The sequence below is a fragment of the Lynx rufus genome, unplaced genomic scaffold (assembly GCF_022079265.1).
Source record: "Lynx rufus isolate CCGP_SWC_20201006 ecotype Redwood Valley unplaced genomic scaffold, mLynRuf1.p SCAF_13, whole genome shotgun sequence".
NCBI lineage: Eukaryota > Metazoa > Chordata > Mammalia > Carnivora > Felidae > Lynx > Lynx rufus.
The window spans coordinates 26301646-26322080 of record NW_025814827.1 but is presented as its reverse complement, the minus strand read 5'-3'; the positions used below and the strand labels follow the sequence as shown (position 1 = coordinate 26322080).

Sequence of the window (20435 nt, the reverse complement as noted above, 5' to 3'; positions counted from 1 at the left end):
CTGTGGGCACCTCATTCAGAAGAAACAGCCCCCCTCTTAACTCACTTGAACAGTTGGGCGATGACTCACAGACTTTCTGTCCTTTCCTTCCCACAGGGTTGCTCAGTGTGTGTAGGAAGCATTAACTCACTAGCAGGTGAGCCACCTCAGAACCTTTCAGGAAGTCAGCAGGGTATAAATCATAAAAAAAATATGACCCGTGAGTGTGCACATTATGCTTCCTGGAGTCCTCTGGGATCAATCCTCGTGCCCTATCAGGACCCAAGGGCCTCCCACAGCCACACCCACGTCCTACATCATCATCCTTCCAGTACTTTCTCCCTCCACTCCCTCCCCTCCCCCGCCCCCTCTTCCTCCTTCTTTTCTCAGGTAATAGCCTCCTTAGGAAATCAGATTCTTATATTTTACAAAGGGAGACTTGGAAGTTTGCCACACATCCCTGGCCAGAAGCCCTTTCCTTTGCTCCATGTTGGAGTTTGCCACATGGCTCGCTCCCCCACTCCTCAGTCATCTTTCTTGCTCTCTGTCCACACTATGCACATTTTGTCCACAAATCATTCCTACCACTGGACTAGGCACGGTGACACAGTGCTTGCAATCTCAGCTTTCATTTCCACAGAATTTTGCAACTTGTTACGGCTCATCATAAAAGATGAAGAATGTAAGATCTGCTGTTGAATAAAGGTTTCTTTGTTTTTGAGTGAACAGCTTATAGCTACTCCAGATGGGTTAACATATTTTTTTAAAAACTCGTCTCTGTATTTAAAGGGATTAAGAAGAGATACTTGAAATAACTTAGACGTGTCCTGAGAGTCCAGCATTATGTAGACAGCCATGTGTTGGCTCCCATGAGCTGTCTATCCATGATGCATATGTTGGGGAGTCGGGGGGGTGGTGGGGGGAGGTGCAGTCAGAGGTACTCTGAAAAGTTTTAAACATTTATTCCAAACTTTCAAGACTTCCAAGATATTTTCTTTTCAAATCAAAAAGTCTTTCCAAGTATGTCTTCATTTAGCCAGAATAAGTATCTTTAACATCATTTCAGAAACCAAAAGAAAACCAGCACCAAAATAGATGAGCCTCTGGTCAGGGTACTCCCTCCATCCCCTGAAGGCTCCTTCCCTGGCTAAAGTACCAGGCTTAGTGCTCTCCAGCAAAGTCACTCAGTTCCAGTTCCATGGGCAGGAGAAAGCAGACCCTGCCTGCCAGCGGATATTCCTCCACAGTTGGCACCTTCTTTCATCTGTTCAAGGGACATCACATACAACTAGTTCAACTTCTAGAAGCTGAGTTGAAGTTGAATGGTGAACAAGACATAAAGACCCTAAAAGAATAACGTTTCTAGCCTTAAATAAGCTCACTGGCTCACTATAACGTCAGTAAAAGATGCACACCATGGGTGTCTGGGTGGTTCAGTTGGTTAAGTGGCTGACTTCAGCTCAGGTCATGATCTCATCGTTCATGGGTTTGAGCCCACATCTGGCTCTGTGCTGACAGCTCAGAGCCTGGAGCCTGCTTCAGATTCTATGTATCCCTTTCTCTCTGCCCCTCCCCTGCTCGCTCTCTCTCTCTCTCTCTCTCTCAAATAAATAAATAAACATTAAAATAAATTAAAAGATATACACCAGAATTTATTTAATTCCAATGTTATCGTCTAAGAGAAATACATCAGACAAAACCATAGGCTTTGCTTTCTAAAACAATATGCATGCTTACCTTTAGAGATACGCACCCATATATTGGGGTGAGTTGTGGCAGGGTAGCTAATCTTACTTAAAACCCTCCTACTTTGCTGGGGAAATGGTCTGTCTTGATGGATGCTAGCATCTCCAGCTACATAAGAAGTGGAAGAGCGTACTCCTAGATTAAGGACCAGGACCCCTTGTACTGGGAGCCCCCACCTCCAGCTTTGTACCAGTGAGGAGAGCAGCTGAGGAACAGAAGACAGCAAGTTGAAATAGCATAGCAAATATGAAGTTCTCTTCCCAGGGTCAGGAAGTCAGAGAATTGTCTCTCAACAGAAGAGTGGCCAGAAGTGTGGCCATTTCTCTGGGACACTATGCTGTTCCCATGGGATCAGCACGTAGTGATGTGTGAAGGTGCCCCCATCTACCAGTCAGAGGGGAAAAAGCACAGTGCACAACAGTGTGCATACTATAATCTTCACCTGCATCAACGTATGTTTATATGTATATATAAATATGCAATGCTTGGGGCACCTGGGTGGCTCAGTAGGTTAAGCATCCGACTCTAGATTTTGGCTCAGGTCATGATCTCAGGGTTTGTGGATTCGAGCCCTGCAGCAGGCTCTGTGCTGGTGGTGTGGAGCCTGCTTAGGATTCTCTCTCTCTCCCCCTCTCTCTTCCCCTTTCCATCTCTCTCCCTCTCTCTCTCAGTCTCTCTAAGTAAATAAATAAACTTCAAAAAATAATAATAATAAATTAATTTTAAATATGCAATGCTTAAGAAGAATTCTTAAAGAATACAAAAACATACTGTCAATACTGGTAATTATCCTAGAAAAGGGACATTCACCTTCTGCCTTCTGCATTATTTGAATTTTTACCAAAATAAGTATGTATTACCTTTGACACTTCAGAAAATACAATAAAGAAAAATTAGATTAAACAAAAAGTTCAGAAAAGTTAGTCCTCATTACTCTTCCTCCTTATTGTATTAAAATTTATTTATTTATTTATTTATTTATTTATTTATTTATTTATTTGAGAGAGAGAGAGAGAAAGTGGGGGAGAGGGACACAGAGAGAGAGAGAGAGAGAGAGAGAGAGAATATCTTAAGCAGGCTCCATGCTCAGCATAGAGCCCGATGCGAGTCTTGATCCCACAACCCTGGAATCATGACCTGAGCCAAAATCAAGAGTTGAATGCTAACCAACTGAGCCATGCAGGCACCCCTAATTACCATTTTATTATAAACAATACAGATCAGGACCAGCCAAGTGAAGAGACACATAGGGGAGGGTTTTGGGAGTATATCCAACACAGAGATTCTGTGGCTTCTTCTAGTGAAATTAGGGCATGTTACCCTCTTGGCACATCGATGTGTTTACCAACCAGGAAGCTCTACTGAGCCTCAGTGTTTAAAGTTTTTATTGGGGCTTCACTCTGTGAGCACAACTGATTGAATCATTGGCTATGTAATTGAACTCACTCTCCAGCCCCCCTCCTACAACTTCCCTTCTCTGAAGAATGGACTGATATCACGTGGCTCAAAGCCCCAACCCTGTGACCACATGATTGATCTTTCTGGCATGAGCAGCCCCCATCCTGAAGCTCTAGGGGCCCACCATATGTCACCTCATTAGCATAAACTCTGGTGTGCTTGAAGAGGGGTTCATGACTAATGAAGATACTTCTATCATTTGAGAAATTACAGAAGTCTTAGAATAGACATGCCAGGAACCTGGGACAAAGATCAAGCAAATTCATGCTTATACAATAAGTGTTTATTCAGATTTTTTGCCTGTTTTTTACACTGGGTTGTTTATTTTCTTATTGTTGAGTGTTAACTGTTCTCTAAGCATGTGGTTTCTCTTCTATCCCCCAAGGCACTACCCTTATTGTAATTAAAAACAATACAAATCAGAGAACAATCTCATTCACAGGATCACGGGATCATGTGGCCTTTGCATCCCCAGAAATGCTGGGTAAATAAGAGTTGAGACATATCCATTCTGGTGAGTAGAGCACCTTTTTGCTAGGCGTATTTCCAATAGTGAGTGTTACTGCACCTGAGAAAGATATGTACTTTTTAAATGAAAACAAAAGCTACAGAGAACAAATGACATCTGCCCTTGTAACAAACTTTATTCTATTTGTTCATGTTTCCAAAATGCTATGGAGATACAAAGAGCACCCTATAAAATGCAGACTGTTATTAAAAACAAAGAACAGGGGTCTTCACTGAGTTGTAAGCTGGCAATAATGTTGACACCAGTGTGAGTAACTCAAACCTCACATGTTCTTTATTTTTTTTATAAAGAGAAAGGTTTAGGCCATAGATGAGTTTCTTAATTTAAACTTCCATCCCCAAAGATAGTCTTCTAGTTGCTGATTCCATTTCATCTCCTGAAAACAGGATCTTGGATAGGATTCTGCAGGGGCAGTCAGGATACCTGCTGAATTCCTAGCTGTGTTTTTTTATCTTCTAGTTTGCCTTGGGACACTCTCTATATATCATTTTCCCTGATATATACACACTCTCCCATTTGGAGAGTTAAGTACAACAGTATTCGTTAAATGCTGTCTGCTCTTCAAGGGCAAGATGGTGTTGTCAAGTTTAGTAGGAAAAAAAAAGTAGAATGTAAAACATGCTCGTCGTGATGACAAAAATTGGAAATGTATCCCGAGACGTATCAACAAACCAAGATGCTGAATTGTTAGCACACAATACTACAATAAAACTCTGCTAACTGGCTGCCACTCAACCAACTTGCCACAGCCCACAGATATGCTACATCTTCTTGCAGCTACAATTTGGACTGTAGACTCCCTGAGACCCCAGGTGTGTTTGAGCCTCACCTGTATACAGCAGTTGTAATTTGCTATTGACATCACATCATTTAAATAGATAACAAATAAATTGAAAATATATGAGTTTATATTTTTTTAAAAACAGTTATTTCTGGGGTGCCTGGATGGCTCAGTCAGTTAAGAGTCCAACTCTTGGTTTCAACTCAAGTCACGATCTCACTGTTCGTGGGTTTGAGCCCCATGTCAGGCTCTGCACTGGCAGCACAGAGCTTGCTTGGGATTCTCTCTCTCTCTCTCTCTCTCTGCCTCTCCCCCACTCATGCTGTCTCTGTTTCTCTCAAAATAAATAAACTTTTAAAAAACATAGTTATTTCTATGAAAGTTAAATCACAAGTTTTGAGAAGATTTTATGAAGGCAAGTTGCTTTAAAAAAATAAAACTAAACTACATGTGGATAAAACAACTCTAAAAGATTTTAAAAATGAAATGTTCTGCACTCAGTCTGCTTTGAAGATCTCTCTAACAGTTTATATCACTTCAAAGACACTGAAAGGAATGTAAATGAGGAACTATGGGTAGAATTTATACAAGAACAATGAAAGGGGTATTTAATTATTGTATCTATAAAACTGGGAGAAAAGGCCTTGACTCTATACCACAAATGTACATTTACATGCATTTCATTGAAACATCAAAAGTACAGGTGAAACATTTCCATCAGAGAAGAGGCTTTCTACTATATAATATTAGGAAACACTCCATTCTTTCCACCCTTGGAAATCGCCTGAAATATCTGTCTTAATGGCATGGTTATCAGATCAGGATGGCTAATTGCTTGGCTTGACCCACAAAGTGCACACCATGCCTGAACTCTCCCCAACCCTGCCTGACTGCTGGACACCTCCCTCTTGTCTAGATGACTTTCTGTGATGTCAGACTCAATGTGTGGGAAATTGAACCTCCTGCCTTCCCTCTCAACACTGCTTCTCCTCCTGTGGTCCTCTGTGTCTTTTAAAGAGGTTATCTCCCCTCACACCAGCCAGGTCTTCAACCTCAAAACTTCAAGCAGGTTGGGATGCATTTTGGCCTCCTTCTTTGCCTTCATCATCAAAATTGTCTTCCATAATATCGCCACCAATGTTTCTTTACTTCACTCCCTCTATCAAGACCCTCATATAGACACTTCTCTCCTTGACTGTTGCTGTAATAGCCTTTGAAAGGGCTTCCCTTGCTTCCAGTCACTCCCTTCTCTAGCAAAAATAAATCCCATGCCTCTGCTCAAACTCTTCAGCCTGATATTTAAGTGTTATAAGCTGGCTCAAATCTTAGTATTATCCACCCAGCTTTCCCAAGCAGCCTCTACTCTAACCAAACTAAAATCGCTGCTGATCTCTATTTTCTTATCTATGTCCCCTCCATCTGGAATACCCCTTATTTTTATATATTCCCTGTGGTTAAACTTCTATCCAATCTGTAGGGACCATCTGAAATGCCATCTCTCCTGGAAGATGACCTCCCTGACCACCCAGCTAGAAGCTGTCTCCATCTCCTCGAGTTCATTACACTGATGCATCAAACTATTTTCTACACATATATATCATTTTCCACCTTGTATCATTCATCTCCTAGTTTCAACTGAAAGCTGTAAGAGCAGCGTTTCACAAAGCATGTTTCATGAAATTGTAGTTCCATAAGAAGCTGGTCAATAAGTTTTAAAATGCTACCTACTCTAGTCCTCACCTTAGAAATTGCAATGGGGATGGGGGGAGATGGATGTGTATGAGAAATTTTATAAAGGTGGGATTGACAGGGCTTGATAACTGAAGGCTGTGTGGAGTGTGACAGTGAGTGATGTAGAAATGCCTTGGACTTCTGGCTTGGACGACTGGGAGATGCCATTCACTGAGAGGGCAAGAGGAGAGAGTGCAGTTGCGGGGTATCCAGTGGTGTCTTTGGTCTGCGATAGTTGAATTGAATATCTTAGTGGAGAAGGGAGTAAGAAAATAAAAGGCCAAACCTGTGGCTCTTTCAGTTCTCATATTCCTTCACAGATTCTGTGAATACTTCACAGATTTGGACACTGTGTTGTCCAATATCTTTTTCCTCAAAACTCTCCCCACCTCTCCCTAGATGACCTTGTCCTCTCTCCATCCTGCTCCTCGCTCTGCTAGTTCTGTCACCAATGTCTTCTCTTCCTCCCTCTCCACACAATATGTAAATGCTGTATCCCAAAGCCCTCTCTTATCTGCACTCTCCCTTTGGTAGGCTTGTCCATTCCTTAAGCCTTTATGACAACAGCAACAAAAATGATTTCTCCTCACTCCTAACTATTCTATTTTTGGTTGGAGATTTCCACTTGGATGCTTTGAGGCCATCTTGAATGCATCACATGCAGAATGGAACTCACCCTTTACCCCCACACCCTTGCTGCCTCTCCTCTTCTTCCTGTAATGGGTCTCACATCTGCCCTCATTCCCCTGCCACTGCCTCTGCTCCCACCCTGCTTCTTCCTGGGCCTCCCTTTCCCCAGTCTCCCTCTTCTTGGATCCTCTCTGAGCACTGCAGCCCATATGATCTCTCTAAAACATAGCACTGAATTTGTCAAAGTTCTGAGTTTATCCTTAGGCTACTAAAAAAAAAAATTCAATGGTTTTCTGTTGGAAACCCAACTTTTCATATACTATACAAGATTGTTATAGCTTCAGTCTATCTTATTTTCCCACTGATATCCTACATATATCTCACACACTGTCCAACCAAGCCAAATCACTCACCATTCCCCAAACATGTCCTCTGTTTTCCCACCTCCATGCCTTCACTCTTGTCATTCTCTTTGCCTAAAATGCTCTTCCTGCATCTCTGCCCATGGAAACTCTACCTATTTCTCAAGATTCAGGTAAGATACCTACTTCATTCTGCAATCTTCTCTAATTATCATCCCTTTTCCTCCATGACATCCCACATGCTTTACTTGGATCACTTTGGTGTCATGTATTATGCATTGCCTTGCGTTACAGTAATGTGTGTGGACATCTTTGCTCCCTTTTCATACTGTAACCTCCTCATGCAAGAATTATGCCTTACTCATCATGGTCATGAAAAGAACACTGACCTGGGAGTCAGGAGACTTGAATTTTAGTCCATGCTCTATTCTCATGAGTCCGGTGACCTTGGATAGCTTAACTCACTGTGAAATAGAACTTTGTAGTCAATGTATCAGTCTGAGTCCTGAGTCCAGAGTTAAAGGCGCCATGCTGAGAGGAGAAGAGAGGAGGGGCAGTGCCTTCCAAGGACCTGAAGTTGTCACTGGGTTAAGAAAAATTGTCTGAATTATATATTTCACCATTTCCTAATGAATGATTCATATAAATTATTATCTGATGACATTGAGGAAAAAAATCCAATTTCTGGGGTTGTCCTTATAGCACACAGTCTTTTTCCTCAAGTTGCTTGCTTTCTGGAACTTCTTCACCTCTAACTAAAGGAAATTTCCAACTCTGAGACAGGCTCTGTTCTTACAATTTACTGGTAAGTTACTTGTTAAAACTGCTCATGCATTTCCCGGTGGAAATATGAAGGTACCAATACTGGGAGGATACCATGGTTAGATACCATACTAGCCTGTAAATGCCATTTAGCCCAGAGTGCACTTGAGTCAGGGTTGAGTCTGCTGCAACATATCTGATCCATGGCTGACCTGCCCCTCTCATTCCCACCCCTTGAGATCCTGATGTGGAAGCCATAGGCGTATTGGATGAGTGGTGGTGAAGAAGTTACCTATAACTTTTAGAGAATTTGTGCAATTCAAAAAGGAGAAAGAAGAAAACTTTAGAAAATTAGAAGTATCTTAGGTTAGATTTGTCAAAAGCTAAACGACTGATCAACTGTTTATTCTTCCATTCCCTATTACCTCCCAATGCACATCCCAGGGTCATGTTCTTCACCACCTCAGAGCTGCTCAGCCTCAGTACCACCAATCAATTGAGCCTGAGAAATTTTTTATGGTGGGAACTGTCTGGTGCCCTGAAGGATGTGTAGCTGCATGCCTGGCCTCTATTCACTAAAGCCTAGCAGCACCCACCTCCTCACCAGTAGTGACAACTAAAAATGTCACCAGGCATTGCCAAGTGTCCCCTGAGGGGCAAAATTATCCATAGCTGAAAACCGCTGCACCAAATGGACTCAACAGAGGTTTTCAAACTTTCTGTGCTACAGATTCACATAGTGAGTGTGTTAAAAATGTAGGTTTCTGGGCCCCAGCCTCAGAGATTCTGATCCAGTAACTTCAGGATGGGCATGGGAATCTGCATTTTTAACAAGTATTTTCTTTTAACTGATATCAGTGGCCCTTGGGAAATCTGGGGAAATACTAACAACAAGTAAACAGACATCTTTCCAAAATGCAGGTTTTCACTCTGCTGCCCTGAGGGAGGAGGGAAGCCGACCAGCAGGCAACCGTAGAGAGGAGAGACAGACAGGCCTGCCCTGGTGAGCACCACAGGAAAGACTTAAGGAAGGAAGGTCCTCCAGGGAGGCACTGCCAACCAGGAGAAAGGATGCCAAGGGACACGGTAAAATGCCAAAGTCACATTTAGTCTATTTCAATTCATTTTTTCCCAAAAGTGTTCTTGGCCCTTTGAAAGTTCTTTCTCTACCACTCCACATGGGACCTATGTGGAGGTCTCTGTACTAAGCTTTTTATATATGTTTTTTCATTTAATCCTCTCCCTCACCATAGGAGAAAGCTTATCAGCTTTTAATGTTATGTCTCTGGAAAAATTCATTGTCCCAAAGAACTGATATACAAACTAACTTTTGACCCACAACGTCTTCATAAAATAGGGACGGCCTGTACCAGGCCTGGGTATCTGCTATCTTTAAACTCTGCAACTTGGTTAGGACGGGCAAAGGCTCTGTTCATTGGGAAGGCAGGCGTCTCTCGTGGGCTCACCCAGCCCCAGGACTCTGTCCCATTACATAGAGAAGTCCTGGTGTGTTGTCCAAGAAGAAGACATTCTCAGCCTTTCACCCAGATATTCCAAATTGGAAAATGAAAGACAAAGGGTTTACAAGCATTTTTCCATTTGGATGCCACAGGTAGGTATGCAAGTCCAGTCACCCTCAGGGGCAGACAGGTAACATAGGTGAGTGAAACCGGGTGAGACTGTGGCTCCTTGGCCCCCTCTGGCCATCTGCTGACAGTGGGATGGCTGGCCCAGGGCTGCCAGCTCTTCTGAGAAGCCAGATATCCAGAGTTTAATATAGAATTTTTAAAATTTTGGCAACTAATCACAAAAAAAAACACAATTTGACTAAACAAAACATGTCATTAAACTGTTGGCTTATGAGCTCTGCGTTCTAGATTCTTTCCTGGGTAGGACACTACCTGTACTATGCATTTTTCTCCTCCCCTCTCTCTCTCCCCCCTCCCTCCCCTCTGTGCCTCAATCCCATCAGCCTCCCACATGTAATATTAATTTCCAACTCCTCCCAAGAACCTTCAGCTTCATTTCCCATCAGAACCCTTGGCTACCAGTATCTGACCGTGACAAATGGAAGCAGTTCTTTAAACTTCACTCCAGTTTGCCCACCTCTACAGGTGGGCTGTGCTTTCCTTTAGTGCCCTTCTGCTGTGCCCTCCCTCCATCAGCACTCCCTTTGGTTGCTGGTTGCTTCTGGATTTCCCATTCACTTGCTTAAAGCCATCTGTCATCCCTGTCCTTTGGGGGCAGTGATGGGAGGAGGGTGGGTATTCATACCAGTGGGTCTCAGAGCATTATGGACCCTCAAGCTGCATTCTGGAGAGACTTCAAGGAAGTGGAAGGTTTACCAAGGGGAATGGCTGGAGGGGCGGCCAGGGAGGCTGGATTCTCAGCAAGGGGCTCTCAGAATGGGTAAGGACTCTGGTGTGTACATGGAGCTCTAGACAGAGGAGTGCCTTCTGTCTTTAGGAGACTCTCAATATCCTAAACAACGAACCAAAGGTCAGAGGCATTTCTTCATTTAGGGGTGCAAAATAAGCCCCTCGATTCATTATGTGATCCTGGTGACAGGTTGGGGGAAGAATTATGACCGAAACTGAAATTATTTCCAGCCAAGCAAGAAAGGGCTTGGTGTCAGATTTCATGCGATTTTTAAAATATATCATTTTCAATGACATTTCTTGTACACACCTGAGTTTATGGTTACAAATTTATACTTATTTGTCATCATGGCTATGATATCAATAAATTTCATATGATTTCAACTAATGTTCTCAGTCAACAATCAAGTTCCCAGAGGCTTCCTTACTTTTCCAAATACCTGCTTGCTAAACTCTCCTGTTTCAGATATAATCTTTTCATGTAATGGTCACTTGTGGGCAACACTAAGGCCTGCATCTTTTGGTGACCACGATCTTGATGCTTCAACACAAATCTGACCAGACCCCTCTCATTCTGCTTCTGCCACCCCCCCCACACACACACCCCAAAATCTGAATCTTTTAGGAGAGAGGAAGAAATCCTAGGTACCTCATGTGCCTGCTACTAGGGAAGGGAGTCTGGAATGGCCTAGCCTCATGAGCTGTGTGCATCATTTAGATCACCATTCTGATGGAACAGTCATATTGGGAAACAGACTTGGTTCAATAAATCTGTGTGGTAACATGGCATTGGCTTTAGAGTAATATGAAAATGCAAGTGAAGGGAGAAGCCATATTAGGGAAGTGACCTCCAAAAGTTGTGGAAGATGAATTAATGGAAGCCAGTCCATGCACATTGGACAAGTCCTAGTTCAACACCAACATGTTGTCACCCACAGGGACCTCCTTATACAAAAAAGGTGAAAAATTGACAAAACCAAGGCATTTTGGGCTCCTTGTCACTCTTCCTTGCTTTTTCCTTCTCATTGCTTTTTAAAGACAATTTTCCTATTAGAAAAAAAAAGCTTTCATTCTAGTCGTTTTTTAAAAAAGCACACACACAGCATTTTAATCAATAGAGACATCTGGTATAGCACATTTAGTTCAGGGAGTGGGGACAGGTGAAGCAAGATGGAGGTAAAAAAAAAAAAAAGTGCTGTACACAGAACAGGGAGTTCTTGTCTGGGCTCCACAACTAGCCATGTGGCTTGGGGCAAGTTACTTCTTTGGCAAGTTATTTTTTATTTCTGAGTCTCCATTTCCTCAACTGCAAAATGAAGGTTTTGAACTTTGGGATCTCTAAGCCTCTTTCTTCCAGTTAATGCTCCAGTGGTCAGGGTGGGCAAGGACTGGACAGATCAAAGGATATGTGAGGGTTTAAAAGGAATAACAGGAACAACAGGTCAAATCTACCAGGATTTTTCTAAATTCTAACAGAATCTACTTTTACATTCACTCCAAGAAAGAAACAGGAAGGAAAATATAACACCCTCAATGAAAAATTGTCAGTTTTAGATGGAAGTATTTCCTCCTGCCTGTATTGCCTCCCTTTCAATCACCAATAACTTAGACAAGACAGAAATGAGCAAAGGCAGAAAGCCATCTCTGTTAACCTATGGGGGCCAGACCCACACCAATCAGGTCTGCCTTTATTTTGCATAAACCATGGGACTATCTCTTCAGGGGTTTCCCAGAGTTATAAATCTCCCTCTTTCAAGGTTAGGATTACTAGACTCTCTATGTGTCTGGTAGGGCCTTTTTCTCTTAGCACTTGTGTCCAGAGAATATCGAGAAGGGTTAACTCTTGCTGTTCCTATAGTCCTCAGGTTGGACATGAAGCCCTGGCCTGGCCTGACTGACTATACCATGTGAGCAATGATCCTAGTCACCACCATTCACTCTGGCCTGCCGCCTGACCTGGTCTGCCCACTCTTCCCCGGAATCCTACACTTGGATGCTTTTCCATGACATGACCCCTTCACACTGCTCTCTAGAACAGAGCACCTGTGCCCAGGACACCCTTTTCTGCTATATTGGTGAAGCCAGCTTAGTGTTAGTAAGAGGGTGCTAAGAACATTTCTTCTCTCTATTAACACAAAGGTGTTAAAATTTATTTCCTATAGGAAATTGTCCTGAATCCATTTTCTAAGCAAAAAAGATCCTAATAGAAGGAGATTTAAGACCAATTGGGAAAGGAGACCTGCAGTCTCAGGATCTTAGGCAGCATTTTGTTCAAAACTCTTATTTTAAATATGAGGCAATGAGGCCCATAGAGGTGAAATGACTCACCTAAGGTCACACAGCTGGTTAGCACCACAGCCATTAATGCAGATCTTGTAACTCCTATACCTGTGCCCTTCTGTGTGAAAGATATTGGGGCATTGTGGTACCATGGACTACATGTAGTCTAGACAATAGACAATACCAGTCTATTGGCTCAGTAATAAGCCATAACATTGGACAAAGGAGGATGGATGATAAGAATATGCTGTGAGCTTTACAAAGGAAGTAAAGAAAATTCCTCAACAATGAATTCATATTTGCATGCACAGCTGATGAGCCCAATACCCAAGAACACTTATAGGGGCAAATCCATTGCAATACATGTACTTGGGGACTGTTATGGTTTGAGTTACATCTCCCTCAAAAATAAGTTGAAGTCTTAACCCCCAGAATCTATGAATGTGACCTTATTTGGAAGTTAAGATAATCAAGTTAATATGAGGTCATACTGGATTAGTATGGGCTCGAATCCAATGACTGGTATCTGTATAAGAAGAGGGAAATTTGGATATGGTCACAGAGGCAAGGAAGCCATGTGAAGACAAGGCAGAGATTGGAGTGATGCTTCTCAAAGCCAAGAAATGCCAAGGATGGCGGGCCACCACCAGAAGCTATAAAAATAAAGGAAGGATTCTCTACTAGACCCTTCAAAGAGAGCATGACCCTGCCAATACCTTTATTTCAGACTTCTAGCCTCCAGAATTGCCAGAGAATAAATTTCTGCTATGTAAGCCACCTAGTTTGTGATACTTGTCACAGCAGCCATAGGGAAGTTGTTGGGGTAGGATGGGTTGAAGTGAGGAGACTGAAATCATGCAAATAAATGCAACCAGGCAAGGTCTACAGGTCGGCCCTATAGTAAAGCTGTCCTGCCCAGTGTGGTCCTTTTTCTATGACACTCCTTTCCACAAACTTCCAGGTCTGCCTGTCTTGCTCCGAGGTGCAGTGAGAGGGTGGGGAGAGGAAGAGCCCTGGAGTGAGACAAACCATGGTTTGAACCCTGTCTTATGTTCACTTAGGTTGGAAAGTGTGGGGTAGAGAATGTACTTCTGAGGGCTCGGTGTTGTCATTTGGAGATGGAGCCTCTCTTGGAAAGCTATGTTCAGAACTGTTGGGCTGGCCTGTGGTGGCTCCGGCATGGTTGGTGTCTTTGCCTCTGTTTTATTTAGGCTTTCAACAAAATTATAAGTAATTTGGGGGTTGGGAATGGGCAAGGGAACTAAGGTTTTAAATACCTCCCCTATGAAGAAGGGAGCCCTGGAGTCATCAAATAGTGCCTGGGTGACCTACAGACCAATCCTCTCATTTTAGAGATGAGTCATGTTGTATATTTTCCATCCTCACAGACTGTGCTGGGCAACTGGGGGACCTCTAAGTGAATGTTCGGTGATGGATAAAGTGACTTGGGAATATATCATAAAGAAATGAGCCTTAATCATATGGTGAGTACAAAAGTCACTATTAGGTACCATTTAACAAACTTGCACTCACCTCACTGCTTTGCTCAGACTGGGGTCTGGTTGTCCCATTTCTGGTGTGATATATCTCAAAGAATGGTTTGCTGGCCTACTTTCCTTGAGAGATCTTCAGGGGGTTCAAGGTCTAAACTTAAGTGAAAGTTACTCAAACATAGGTGCTCAGAATTCATAAAATGTTTTCAGCTGCATAACTGATTCTATATCATAAGACCAAAAAGAGTAAATTTTCTAAGGAAAGATATTTAACTCAAAGTCAAACCTAACTTAGAGTAGAAGGCAAATACAGTTCCTATTGTAAAGATAAAAGATGCCAGAAAACAAAACAAAGAGTAGCTGTAACTCTGCCCTTTTCCCTCAAAAGGAATGCAATACCTTCCATTTCTACACAAGCAACTGTCTTTTTCCTTTCCCTGTTTTATCGCTCTCCCTAGCACTTATTACACATGACATATTAAATTCACTTATTTATTCAATCGGGCCCATCTCCATTCACTAGAATGTGAGTTCCATGGGGGCTCTGACCTGGTATCTTTTATTTACTCATATATCCCCAGGGCCCTTAACAGTTCCTATCGCATAGTTGGTTCACAGTACATACTTGTTGAATAAACAAGTGAATGAATAAAAAAAAGTTTGGGCAGGGAGACGAGCAGTTACATGATATGGATGAGGAAGTTGAATATGTGGCTACCTTTTGCCTACAAAAGTTGCCCCTAAGTCCAATAGCCATCAAGAATCTCTCTCTCACTTCCCTGTTCTGATTCCATCATCACTAAGCAACTTTTGATTTAAATCTTCCTATGTGCATCTTCCTACAGATGGGAGTACAAGGATCACAATTCAGGTGCACTTGGTCTGATAATTTTTAACTGTAAATTAATATGTTGGCATTTCATTTTTTTAAATTGGTTCACATCTAAAAGAATGCTGAGGAACAGGATCTCACCCAGGATGGAAACCTATGTTGAAAAGAGCAAAGAATGGCACACAGGGGACTTGAGTTTAACTCTCCTTTTGATTCACCTGTGTGGCCTTAAAAAAGTCACTTCTCTGGACTTTAGTTTCCCCATAGAGTCATTGAACATGATAACTTCTGAGTCCCTACCATCTTTCAAAGTTGGGATTCTATAAAAATTAATAAAGTAGGCTCTTCCATGTATTTTGACTTCCTATGAGAAGTGATAGCTGGTGTCTCATGTCACTGTCTATTGGCAACATAGTGTGGGTCATTTGGGTCAGGGGGGTCAGTGTCTTCCCTCGGGTCAGTTATCATCACCATGAAAAGACATGATGTCCTCATTAAAAATCTAAAATGCAGTGGAAACACTCCCTAGGGAAGGTGGCGATCACATAGCAACTCTTTTCACATTAAAAACTGTACAGGTGTGTGGGTGTGGGGAGTGGAAGGCAGTATAAGAGGGAAGGAAAGGCAAGGAAGAGGGTAGAGGAGGTCTAGGTGATGGGAAGGCAGGTGCAAAGAACACGGGTTTGGAGTTTCTCGTTTTCCCACTAGAACCTGGCAGACACTTAGGTTGACAAATGAGAAGGTGCACATGAATTTTTAGTAGATACATGAAGTCCATTATGAGCCATGTCACTAAGGGGGAGGGCAAGAACTGAGTGTCCCATAAATTTATCTTCCTTAGAGGTTTTATTTATCCATTTGCCAATGCTGTCTCAAGCCTGCTCTCTCTGTAACCCTTTCAGCATTCACCATCTGGCCTTCCTTGAGACCTTAATTGTTCATTTATGATAGTTATCGGGCTATCTCTCAAATTTACACCTTCAGATCAGGCTTCCCACCTGAGTGTCAGTCTTATATGACTGCTTACCTACAAATTAATACCACTTAGATGTCATTACTTTAAACATAATATGTCAAAAGCGAAGTTAGCATGACCCCCCCTTCCAAGCTCACTCTGTTTCTATCAATGACATCACTAATCCCATTCCAAGGCTTAAATTTGGAGTTATTTTTCACTCCTCAGAACCTTTCCTCAATAATCACCTGTAACCTTCATAAACAACAATAACAAACTCACCAATCTACCCACTCTTCAATAAATGTTCACTATTCTACTATTTGTATTATGAGGTGAAATGATCTGATCAATCACCCAAGACTGTGGAGGCTTCCCACAGAGGCTCTGGCCTCATCTCCTTGTTCACACCTCCACCTTAATCCATGTCCCCATCCCTTCACGCCTGAACTCTCAGAGTATCTTTCGGACTGACCTCCCAACCTCTATTTTTTCCCTGCTTCCATCAATCTCAAATAAATTCAGATAGATCCTTTTGGAAACACTTGCATCAAGTCACAGTTTGCCTACAAACCGAACGACGGTTCTTGTTTACCCATCACAGTATTTACAAACTCCTCCTTTGACATTTAAGAGCTTCAGTCAACTGCGCGCTCTTCCCCTAGCTACCCACGATCTATATTTGTCTTTATTCAACTCACATTTGTTTGAGCACCACCTATGTGTCAGCCACTCTCTGTCACCCACCAGCCTCCAGTATTCCCCACCTCCATGAACGCCAGGTTATATGATCCTCTGCTGCAGCCACCACAGTGACACCTGCACCTGCCTTTTAGACTGCTCACATTCTGGCCCCGCCAGGAATCTCCTCCCTTCTGCCGATCCAGACCTGATATCTCTTCCAAGACACACCTTCTCCTGAAGGTCTCCCTTGTGAGTGAATCCCAGGCCACAACAACCTTTCCCTTTCTCTGTATTCCTTCAGCATCCATACACTAGGTATCTATTGTGAGCATTATTCTCTTATTATTTCACATGCATTTGTTGGTCTCCTGGACTGAAATGTGGACTCCTGAAGAGCAGGGACCAAATCTTCTACTCTTCTTTTACCCACATCTGGAATGAGCCAGGGCAAATATGAGACCAGGGAGGAACCTGGTTTTGCACACAGCTCATGGACAAGGCCCACTTGCCGCAGTGTAGGCAATAAAGACAAAAAGGGGCGGCACCAAAGACCTAAGACTGGCTCCTAGCACAAGCATAGAGATCCAGCCATGTTTTGAGAGGTGCCTGTTAAATGCTGAATTACATTTATAAAAATAATTCAAATCCCTTACGCATCATGCATTCCTCTAGCACAAAAATCTCTACTGAAATACAATGGCCGATAGAGCCTAGCAGGTCTCAGTCACTAAACAGACTTGAAATTCTTGACTCTTGGGCAGATGCTACGCCCAGTAGGGACAAGAAGGTGCCATCTCCCTGTCTCTATCAGAAATTATCCCTACCCCCGGAAACTACCTACAAATTAGCAGGAGTTCATATCCTTGAACCAAAAGTTATCTGACTTCAATACAAGTCAGATATTCCTAGGGAAACCTGTAAGCCCAGGTCCCTTCCTCTCCTCGGTCCAGTTACACAATGTCTTGTCCAAACCTAGACCCCAGCCAGGGTGTGCAGCCCCTTGCATAACTCAGGGAAGATGCCCCTTTCCCCAGGAGTTCCTAGAAGGGGGATAGAGAGGGAGATAGACTTACCCTCACATAGTAGTTCATGCCCATCCCCAACAGGTGCTGCAGAAAGTGCCTGTCCTGCCTGCTCCCTGGGGTTGGCTCCCCAGGGCCAGGAAGGGGGCAGGCATCGGGAGTTAAGGCAGCTGCCCTGTGCCCCAGCAGGTCTGGTTGCGGCAGAGGTGCAGAGCCAGCCCTATTTGGACTGGTTTCAGGGGAAGCTGGGCTGCTGGGTGCCGGGTCCTGGCTTTCCTGGAGCTTCAGCCGGGGCACCTCTTTGGTACCCAAGCAAAAGTTTTTCAGACTCAGCAAGGTGGCTGGGTTGGCCAACTTCACGCTGGCCATGCGAGGGATCAAGGTGCACAGTGGGGTGGGGCTCTCCTGGGACGCCAAGGTGGCATCTTCAGCCGGCAGGTGAGGTGCCAGGGTGGGGTAGGGAGGAGGCGCCGAGCCCTTGCTCCCCACTGAGCCTCCGGGGCTGCTTTCGTCCAAGGACGTGATGGACTCATTCCGAAAACGGCTGTACTTGGCCCTGTGCAGCATCCCGGGGTGCCCGAAGAGTCCTACATACAGCACAAGTCCTGCCAGGCTGTCCTGACCGCGTTTTCGCATAGCCTTGGCAGTGCTGAAACAGGATACTGTTGCATAAATCGCCTCGTCGTCTGCTAGATAAACGGCACGGAAAGCAAATGCCTCAACGCCCCGTGCCACTGGCGGCAGCCACCTCTCCAACTCTGCTCTCGCCCTCGCCCACCTCGGCTCCCAGGCCCTTCTGGGTGACAGCCCGGGGGAGGGGGGTGGGCGGTGGGGGGTAGATAACGCCTCCCCAGTTGATTTCAGTCCCTCCCTGGCCCCAGCGGCAGCACTCGGTGTTCTCGCCTTGGATTCCTTGCTGGGAAAGCCTGGACCGGGCTCGCGGCGGCAGGGATCGCTCACGGCCAACTCTCAGGCACCGAACCGGGCCGAACACGGGCCAGCCCGTCCCGCCGCATCGCCAGCGAGCCGTGCAGGAGCCTTGCAGAAATATTCAGCGCCCCCCACCCCCAGCCTTCCCTTCAGCACACAGGAACTTTCAAACCTGCTCCCTCCGGCTCCCACAGGGCGGGGCAATGACTGGCCTATTAACCCTTTATTTGTTCCAGTGATTGTTCATTTAAAAAAGAAAACGTGTATGTGAGCCAAAGGCCCTTCAGCCTGAGTTCGTTGATTCTGACGGCTGCCCTCTCTTGGAAGATCTTGTCTTGCATCCCGTCCGGGCCACAAGCCAGAAGTACTAACGACGGGCACTGCTCCGCATTATTTCTTGGACTTGCAATCCCTCCGTGTTCCTCAGATCCCCTCCCAGCCTGCCCACCCTAGCTCAGAGCCTCCCTCCCTCCTGGACTGTTCTCAGGAGCTTCTTTTAGGAGCCCGTCGGCAGCAGAAGGCTGAGATGTGCAGGATGATGCAGAGTGTTGAAATTTTTATGAATGAACTTTGCTGAATGAATTTCGCTCTGTGTGTGCAAGCTAATAAATCTGTGAATGAAGCTGAGAATAGCTGTAATTGACTGATGGTCTCAGGGGTGCTTGGGTTTTATCCAATCAGGCGGCAGCTTGATGACTCATGCACCATAAATATACTAAACTAGTAGCCAGGAGAAATAAAGCTGTAAGGAGAGATTTTATTTTGTGACATCTGATGAAAGGGTTAAAAGGAAAGGCAATCGCTACTAGGAATCCTCAGAAAGCTGGGTAGCCGCAGGTTAAAAGGGACTAATTTCTTTTTTGTTGAGATGGCGGGGAAAGCCAAGCAGAAGAGCTAAAATTTAGATCCATTGTTCCACGGATATTAGGACATATGGTACACAACTCCGGTGGGAAGCCGTGATGCATTTTTCTTAGAAACACAGTTCTTTTTTTATTGATTGCTGGTTCCATCTCCCGTCTGGTGCAACTTCCTGTACCTATCAAATGCATTCTGAAGACGTGATGACAACTGCAAAGGCTTAGCACACAGGAAGGCAGGAAGGGAGTCAGGAAAGGGAAATGCAGGTTCTTTTAGGAATAGAGAAGAGGAAACTGCTGAAACATGGGGGAAGATGTGGAAATCACATAGCACAAGGGACAAGAAAATCTATGCGGAAGGTTACGTGTCTCTGTAGGCCAAAGCTCTTACATCTGAAATTATTCATTAATTTAAAAATTAAAACAAACTGGCAACCACGGGAATCCCGGATGTCACCTTCATTGTCTTACTGTCCCCAAGGCTGCATTATGCTCATGTGTATTCATGACTTTGGTGGCCTGAGCTCCCTTGGGATCTAAACACAGGTTCTGAATTAAATGGTTGCTTATGACCCACCGAAAGCCATCCTTGCTGGCTTCCTGCTCCTCCCAGGGAAAAAATGCACCTCTTCACGTCCTGGAAACAATGCACCTCTTCACGTCCTGTCTGCCAAAACCGTTAAGATGTGTTTTTTCGTTAAGATGTGTTTAAGGCCTTTTTGCATCTTCATCAACCTCCCCTTCAATCCTTGCTGACCTCTTCTCCCTATGCCCACACCTTCTGGCAAAATTCAGACAGTGGCTAAGTCAGTTGGACCTCACATGCCCAGGGGCTGAGGAGACAAGCTCTGGGTAATGTGTCTTCTTTTTCTTCCTTCCCCTTCTCCTTTTTCCCCTCCCAGACATGATTGCTTCCTTGCTGTCACAGACCCCCATGCTATGCAGCCTTGAGAAAGGTACTTTACCTCTCTGTGCCTGAATGCCCTCCTCTGTTAAAAGCAGCTATCTAATGGGAATGTTATG

General features: G+C 44.1%; 1 protein-coding gene across 1 annotated transcript in view; it reads right to left on the bottom strand.

Moving 5' to 3' along the window:
- SHC4 (SHC adaptor protein 4) overlaps positions 1-18258 on the bottom strand; it is a 123901-nt gene extending 105643 nt beyond the window's left edge. Inside the window, exon 1 of the mRNA XM_047075141.1 lies at positions 17674-18258. Within this exon, the coding sequence (XP_046931097.1) occupies positions 17674-18258 (585 nt within the window). The remainder of the gene's footprint in view (positions 1-17673) is intronic.
- Between the last annotated feature and the right edge of the window lie 2177 nt (positions 18259-20435).